An 8,130-nucleotide genomic window follows, 5' to 3' on the forward strand; every position below is an offset into this window, starting at 1 on the left:
AGTATATACAGTAAGTATAACATTAAGGCAATTCTTACAAAAACAAGATAAATAATAAACTGAAAAAACCTGGTATCTAATTAGTGGTACTGACAACCAGAAAATAAATAAGAACCTACTTACTTGTTGCCAGGCAAAGCAATCAAATTGGAGGCAGCTGGAGGACTTGCTGTAGACATTACCTGTTAGTAAAACAACGGAGCTCTTTCTGGCTACGCGGACAGCAAGGCATCAAAAGTACTCAGGTCAGGCAGCTCTCATATCAGATGATGCCCAGTGCAACACAAACCACTCCTCCCTCTGGCACACCTTTCACCTTGCAGTCAAGAAAACTCAAAATACTCCCAAAGCAAAGACATCTGTGGCAGAGTCCACACCTTAGCATAACAAAGCATACAACACAAGGTATCTCCCTAGAGTGTTTAAAGATTATGTGAGATTACAAGTGAGAAACATTAACCACCAGAGTTCTTGTGGGCTGCTTTTTTTTGGGGGGGTTGGGGGGGTGTTGGTGATGGGATAGTGGTTAGAAGAGTCATTTTTCTTAAGAAGCAGCAGACATTTCTCTTCAACCACCCCATAAAAGCCTTCAATTGAATAAAAGAACATTCAGGACTAGAAAGTAGATTAATCACAATATCCCCAGTTCAAACATTTTGGCACTAGATACTAGTAAGAAGTAGTGACTGAGTACAATTCAATACAGTTAATTAATGGAGATAATCTAACACCTTAAAACCCACATCCATCTTGAAGAGTAAGAGAAATAAGTCTGCCAGAAGTACAAATTTTATTTAACGTATTGTTTTAAGTGATAACCTAAAACTCCTTCAATAAAAGGAAGCATGTTTCCCAAGCAACAGGAGGCACCTGAATTACAATCAGATGACTGAAATACTCACAGACACAACACACCCAAAGATACTCAAGCCAATCAATTAGGAGGAGGCCAAAAGCAACCCAGTGCCATCAATAAATTGTCTAGATTAATTCATTTTACCTTTTCACTTCCAAACTCATGGATGTAAGAGAAGCCCACATGGTTTCTCTAGAAATGAACTCCATTGACTGGTATAATTTTAGAGTCCAATTTACCTCTGCCATCCTCGCTGGATCATTAAACACTATTTTACCACCCATATAACTGATTTTATGAACATTAGCAACTTGATAGTGGAAAAAATGTAGACACACAATAGAGCCAAAAAAATCCTAAGATACCACCAAGTCTTTTAAATATTAGACCATTCCCTTAAAGACCTGTTTTAGAACAAACGTGATAAACAAGAAAAGGCTTTTGTTCACTGTAATAGTATTAAACTCAGCACTCTGGAAAGAATAACAAAAAGAAGAAAAACCTACTTGACCTAAAAACTCCTACATGTTTTATAATCATATTCTGATATACAATAATTCAGTTCTAAGAAGTTCTAGGAAATCTCTGTAAACTGAAATATGTGAATTAAGCACCTCTCTTCTGGTTCTCTAGAGGGAACTAAATAAGAGTGAATATAGCCAAAATACATGTCCCAAAGAGAGAAAAACATAAACCAACAAAGAAAACCTCATTTAATTTGGTAATTCATTATGACAGAACTAGTAACAATTCAACTTGTCAGACTTCTAAATTTTTTTTTTTAGAAAGCGGTATTGTTTAGGTTTTCCTTTTCTATAAATTACATGACACCCTATAAAGGAAAGATAATTTTGAATCTTATTAGCACCATACTTCCCTATTAGGAGACAATAACAATACAAACATCAATTAAAATAAGTTTTATAAACTTACAGAAATAACTTTCCACTAATTCAGAAATATTCCTTTTCTCAATTTTCAGATGGAGTTCCTTTATAATGCCCAAACATCTGTACAATTTGTAACTTAATAAACACATTAACACAATAATAGATACTAAAAAATTAACTCAACACGGAGGATAATAAAGCCTAGGTTTTAAAATAATAAGATTCATCACCTGGTTCCCTAAATCTCAGGATGATGACAGACATGCTTCTATTAAGTTTCCCTAATGAGCCCATCCACTGAAATACAGGTAAAAATCTCATTAAAGCAAATGCCGCTAGAAAGATGCTTTTTCACCTAAGTGTATTCCATCTTCCCGTCTTAACTAGGATTTAAGGTACTGGCACTTTGATCTGTTCCCATCATTTAATAAGAACAAGTAATTTGTCATCCTCTTCCAAACTTTCTCAACTGGGGTTGCTCATCTGAATTACCAAACACAAGGTTATCTGAATGACTGTTTTCTTAAATTTCCTAAGAAAGATACATAACTAGAAACATTCTAAATGCACAGGAGAAAAAAGTTAATTAATTGCATACAATAGATGCCTTAAGACATTAGGGCTCCATTCTCTACAGAGACTTGGTTAAGAAAGGCTGCCACAGTTCTCAGTGTCACTGTGCTTCCACTAGGCCCCAGTCATCCTAACCCCCAAAATACTAAAAGGACTAAGTGCACAAATCTAGGAATTTAGATAAGAAAAAAGATAAACGCGTTACTTCTCCAACTTTCAGCAACTAGGTCTTCATTTGCTCTTTTACTATGAATTAATAGCACAGGTGTCAACTATTTGCCCCTGCTCTGAATGGAACATATTTAAGAAAATAAACCCATACAAATACTGTTAAAAGAAATTATCAGCCCTATAAAAAAACTGAAGACACTCCATCAGTATACCAAAGAGATAAAAACTACTAATTTAACAAACCTTTTCCTATTCCCTCTTCTTCAGCAAGCTTCTAAATATACATAACTGCTAAATGCAAATTTTAATCTTAAAAAGATAATCATTTTTAAAAAACCAGCTTATTAGCCTTTATTCTTGCACTAATCTGCCATTCTCAAGAAACTGTCTTTTGTTATTCTTCGATGTGGTGACTACAGTACCTTCAGCTGTGTTAATTATGAATCACAAATCACAGTATGGTCAGCACTAGTTCTTTCTCTCAAAACAAAAGTCTTTTTTAAGGGCCAATCTTAGGAAAAGTCAATATTTTTAGTTACATGGCAGAAATCACTTTATAACAAGTAATCAAAGTAAGGTGACTAGAGAGTTGTTCTATATTTTGAATACACAAACCAGTATTAAGAAGATGGAAAAAACTAGACATGTCATTCCCATTTTTAATTTATGCTAAAGGGAATGCTGATAGTACAGAACAGAGCAGATAAATTACATTATTGAATATTCCACTTTACCAACCACCTACTCAAATTTCCCACATTTATAAGCACATGAGTAAAAGCGGTACAGAAATGGAAATGATGGTGTTTTCACTATTCATCTGTGCTCAACTGTGAATGTCGGTAATATCATGATGCATAACGCAATGATATGGAAACGTTTATCTTCTATAGTCTGCATCTCTAACCAGAGTTAACTTCTACTTCTTTTCATGAACTGGGAAGGGAGGGTGTCTTAATTCATTTATCCTTAACCGTTCTGACAAAAAGTTCATAAGCATAAAACATAATTGAAGAGGTAGAATTTGTTTTCCTCAGATCAGGGGCACCCTTACCCCTCTGTTTCTACATAAACACATATCGTTTAACTACTAAAATTTCCATTTTTCAGTGTCTTTCCCTGAACTCTAGTAACATGGCTTTTCAAAAGCACCTAGGGCTTTTTTACTGCATCTTGTAGGCAGAGTTATGATAATTAGTTTATCTTCTTAAGAAACTGTTTTCAATTTTTTAATGCTCTGTCCAAATTAAGCAGGACTCACATTAACCATTATCTAAAGTAGCAGTTTACTGGGGTTAAAAATATACTTTTCATTAACACATTCATCCAATTAAAGTGTACGCAATAGGTGGGACTATTTACAGACATAAGAATTACAGTTTTATATATTAACAGTCACTCCAAAGGCGATAACTCCCTTCTTCTTCAAATACTCATCTCTTCATTTCAGACTCTGACTTTTGGCCTTTAAAAACTGCTCACCACTCGAGTCACCAGATAGAACTACATTTAGCAACGGGTCTCCTCCTGACTTCCTGCTACTAAAACCCACAAGCACCAGGGTGTTGCGTCGGTTTGTTTTTAAAACAGTATTTGCTCCCTTCACCTCCGGGGGGCAAACAAGGTCCTTCTGGACTAAGGAGCCGCGAAGAGGTGACGGTGCACGCTGTGTTAAAAAAAAAACCAAACGCAAGGGTCGCGCGGCAGCAGCGCTGCAGGGGTTAAGAGGCGATCTCTCTCCCCCCACTCCCCCCCTCAAGAGGGGTGACCCGGCCCGGCAGCGCGGCGAACCCCCGGCGCCCAAGCTGAAGGAGAAAAGGAGAAGGGTAAAAATAAGCGCAGCCGCGGCCCACGTGCCGCCCGCGGGAGCCAAGGAGGGAAGGGGCCATACCTCCAAACATGTGCGGCGAGAGGTGAGCTGGTAAGGAGCCGATCACCAGGCGTGGCCCGCCGGGACCCCCGCCCGCCGGCCGGTCCCTGCCGCCGCCGCCGTCCTCGGGACTGCTGTGAACCGAGTCCTGGGAGCCGTACGGGCCGCTGCTGCTGTTGGGGATGCTGAAGGTAGACTGCGCCGCGCGGGCCCCCGACGCCACGGTCCCCACGGCCCCGCCGAGGGAGCGGCTGCGCGGGGCCGCCGAGGCCGCCGCGGCGCCACCGGAGGCGCTGGGCTGGTGCGCGCCGGGCACCTGAGCCGGAAACCTCCCGGCGGCCGCGGCTCGCGCCCCGCCGCCCGCGGTCCCGTTGGCCCCTCCGCTGCTGCTGGAAGGTAAATCCGAGCCCGAGTACGCGCGGGTGCGGCCGTTAGCAGCGGCCGGGCCGCTCTGCTTGGCGCCCATGTCCGCCCTGTCCCGGGCCGGGCCCGCGCGTAGCGCTCGGAGCGCCGGGAGGGGGGGAGCGAGCGCGTGAGCGAGAGGGCAGGGTCGAGGCGCCGAGGCCGGCGCACACAGAAGCCCGCACGTCCAGGGCCGCAGCCCGGCGCCCCGAGGGGCGGTCTGCGCCCGGCGCGCTCTTCTCGGCGTTGGCGGGCGAGACCTGCTGCCTGACAGGGGGCGCGGGAGACGAGGAGAGGCGGAGAGCAAGAAGGTATCGGCTCCCGTGGGCGCCGCTCGCTGGCTCCGGCGGGAGGGGCGGCTCAGGTGGCTGCGCGGCTGCCGCTGCTTTCGGTTCTGCTGCGCCGCGACGGGACGCTGCCGCTCTCTGCCGCCGCCGCGCTCTGCGCCGGGAGCCTCGGCACCGCCTCCTCCCGGGCGGCCGCCGCTACCGCCGCCATCCTCCTGCTCCCACGGCGGCTCGCGGGTGAGTGGGAGGCGCCCGCCCAGACTCAGCCGAGGCCACCTTCCCTCCTCCCCCAGCCACCCAGCTGTTATTAACGGAGAAGGAGGAAAAACGGGTGGCGCGTGAGGGGAGGACGCAGGAGGGGAGGGAGGGGCGGCGCGTGATTCCCGGCAACCGTCACCGCGCTCCCCCGGTGAAGGAGGGGCGGGGGTGGGGGGGAGGTGGGCCACGAAGGTAGGGGTGCCCAGGAGGGGAGGAGGTTCTGCAGCCCTCTCACCGGAAGGCGGAGAAGCTGCGCTGCTCCGGGATGCGCCAGGGCCCGAGTGTTTGGGTCGCGCGCGGTGACCCCGCCCCCTGGCGCCGCCCAGCGGATTGGCTCCCGCCAGCCTGGCCCCGCCTCCCCCAGCCGCGGCCTTCCCGCTTCGGCCTTGTCTCGCCTAGGTGCCTTGGTGTGGTAGGTGCCGCCAGCCGCGGAATCGGTGATGGACAGGTCGCTGGGCCCGCCCCCTCATGCAGGGAGCGCGCCCCCTCTCCAGCGCAGGGCCTACGCCGATTGGAGGGACCGAGCCCCTCAGAGCGCCAACCAGAAGGCGGCCCCTCCTGCTGCACGTGGCCCTCGGACGCCGGACCTGACCGTGGGTCTACTTCACCTTTTTCCAGCTTGGGGCTGGGAGTGGTTCGGTCCTGTGTCCCGAGTCATTTAGTTTGGGTGGGTGTCAACTTCCTCCTTGGTGTTACTCCGAGTGTGTCGTTTAAATAAAACAGAAGCTCACCAATGCTGATGATAAAAGACTGAAAACAAAAGAAAGAACCGAGGAGGCAGAAGCCAACTTGATCTGAATTAGATCTATCCCATTTAAACACTCTGAGTGTGGAGAAAGCACGGAGTTGATAGAACTAAGGATAATCCAGCCTGATCTTCAGTTGTAGGGCAATAACTGTGGCGCAGAGAAAGCACCCGATTCGGGAGACCTGGGGTCTAGGTCTGGGACCAAAACTAAGTTACGTGTAATAAGCAAATTATTTTACCTTTTTGAACTTTAGTTTCCTTACCTGGGATCTTGGTATCAAATCTCGAGGGTACCTGCTGCTTTAAAATCCTGTAATTTCTCTAAAATGGCAATTAATAAAATTCTCACTCCATTCGTAACTGTAATGTGGTGTCTTGGTAGCAAAGCATGGTCTGGATACCCAGTGGACAGCCTGCTCTGACCCTCCCATTTTTAAAATGCCTAAAAGTGTCCTCTATATGAAAATAATTGCAACTGGTGTTTTTTGTACAAAATGCAGATGTAAATACTTTATCGTTTTTCCATATTTGTAATGAGTCATTTATGTAATCATTTTTATCAAGCTTTGTAATGATTTTTATCACTCTTTGAGGTATGAGAATCAAGTTTTTAAACAGAAGTGAAGGATATATGTATAGATATTGATGTGTTATGTGTGTGTGTGTATATATGTATACACACACACACACAAACAAAGCTACTCAATTCAAATCTAACATTCTTTCATCTTGGGTATGAGCTTACTGAAACCAACGTTTACTTGGTAAGCAAAGAAAAGTTTGAAACGCCAAAGTGTTACCAGAATGACAAGCTCTCATTTAAGAAGGCATCTAGTGATTTGATCCTATTTAACTTTTATTGAATGAGGCCTTGGGTGCAGAACTATGGTTCAGCAGGAATTTGTCACCAATATGGCAAGAACTTACTGTTAATAGAGAAAAGTAATAAACTATGATTTTTAAAAAGGAGTAAAAGACTTTTGCAAGTCTCTGAGCTAACAACTGATAAAGAGTTTCATACTCATCATTATATACTTTATCATGTATAAAATTTTATACATCATTTATACATTATGCATTTTAAAAGTTTAGATAACTATAATATGGAACAAACCCCATTTATTAGTTAAAACTATTCAATGGGGCTTCCCTGGTGGCGCAGTGGTTGAGAATCTGCCTGCCAATGCAGGGGACACGGGTTCGAGCCCTGGTCTGGGAGGATCCCACATGCCACGGAGCAAATGGGCCCGTGAGCCACAATTACTGAGCCTGCGCATCTGGAGCCTGTGCTCCGCAACAAGAGAGGCCGCGATAGTGAGAGGCCCGCGCGCCGCGATGAAGAGTGGCCCCCGCTTGCCGCAACTAGAGAAAGCCCTCGCACAGAAACGAAGATCCAACACAGCCATAAATAAAATAAATAAAGCACACCTAGTATAGTGTAATTAAAAGCAAACAAACAAAAAAAAATGTTAAAAAAAAAAACTATTCAATGGAAAGATTTAACTCTGTGACTCTTACTCATATCCAGATTTAGTTATACTTTGCTTCATCACATCCAAACCTATATTTTTAAGTGATTTTTACCCAGACATTAATTACACCTGAAAAGCACTCAACATTTATTCATTTATTCCTACCTAGGAAAAAAATCCCCTTACAGTGCCAGGTTTCCAGCATTCACACCACTCAAAACAGTTGGAATTTTACATTTGTTTGATTATTGATGTCTGTTCCTCACAAGACTGTAAGTTCCATGAGGGCATGGAAAGTGTGGTTTTTTGGCTCACCGTTGCAGTGCTTGACAAACAGTAACCTCTCGGTAAGTATTTGTTGAATAAATGAGTAGTGAGAAGGCCATTTACAGGCTGAACATTGGATACAGAGGATAAAAATTGGAGTTGTAATGATCATTCATTCAGCTCATAAATATGTGTTTTATGTGCCAGGGACGGCATCTTAGTCAGGGCAGGCTAAGCCACGCAGTGGAAACAAGCCCCTCAACCTCAGGGTCTTGATGAAATGAAAGCACGTTACAAGTTCACTTGGTACACCCTCTCATCTCCCTCTGAACAGTT

General features: G+C 44.8%; 1 protein-coding gene and 1 long non-coding RNA gene across 2 annotated transcripts in view; one reads left to right on the top strand and one right to left on the bottom strand.

Annotated features, from left to right (window-relative positions):
* The window catches only part of ZNRF2 (zinc and ring finger 2), a 96,636-nt gene extending 91,033 nt beyond the window's left edge, over positions 1–5,603 (bottom strand). Inside the window, exon 1 of the mRNA XM_059933669.1 lies at positions 4,382–5,603. Coding sequence (XP_059789652.1) covers positions 4,382–4,826 — 445 coding nt within the window. The 5' untranslated portion in view covers positions 4,827–5,603. The remainder of the gene's footprint in view (positions 1–4,381) is intronic.
* LOC132371903 (uncharacterized) lies at positions 3,948–7,030 on the top strand. Its single transcript, XR_009505006.1, has 2 exons — positions 3,948–4,756; positions 5,782–7,030. It is a non-coding gene; the product is annotated as an uncharacterized LOC132371903 (long non-coding RNA).
* The last annotated feature ends 1,100 nt before the right edge of the window (positions 7,031–8,130 follow it).

The sequence above is a fragment of the Balaenoptera ricei genome, chromosome 9 (assembly GCF_028023285.1).
Source record: "Balaenoptera ricei isolate mBalRic1 chromosome 9, mBalRic1.hap2, whole genome shotgun sequence".
Taxonomy (NCBI): Eukaryota; Metazoa; Chordata; class Mammalia; order Artiodactyla; family Balaenopteridae; genus Balaenoptera; species Balaenoptera ricei.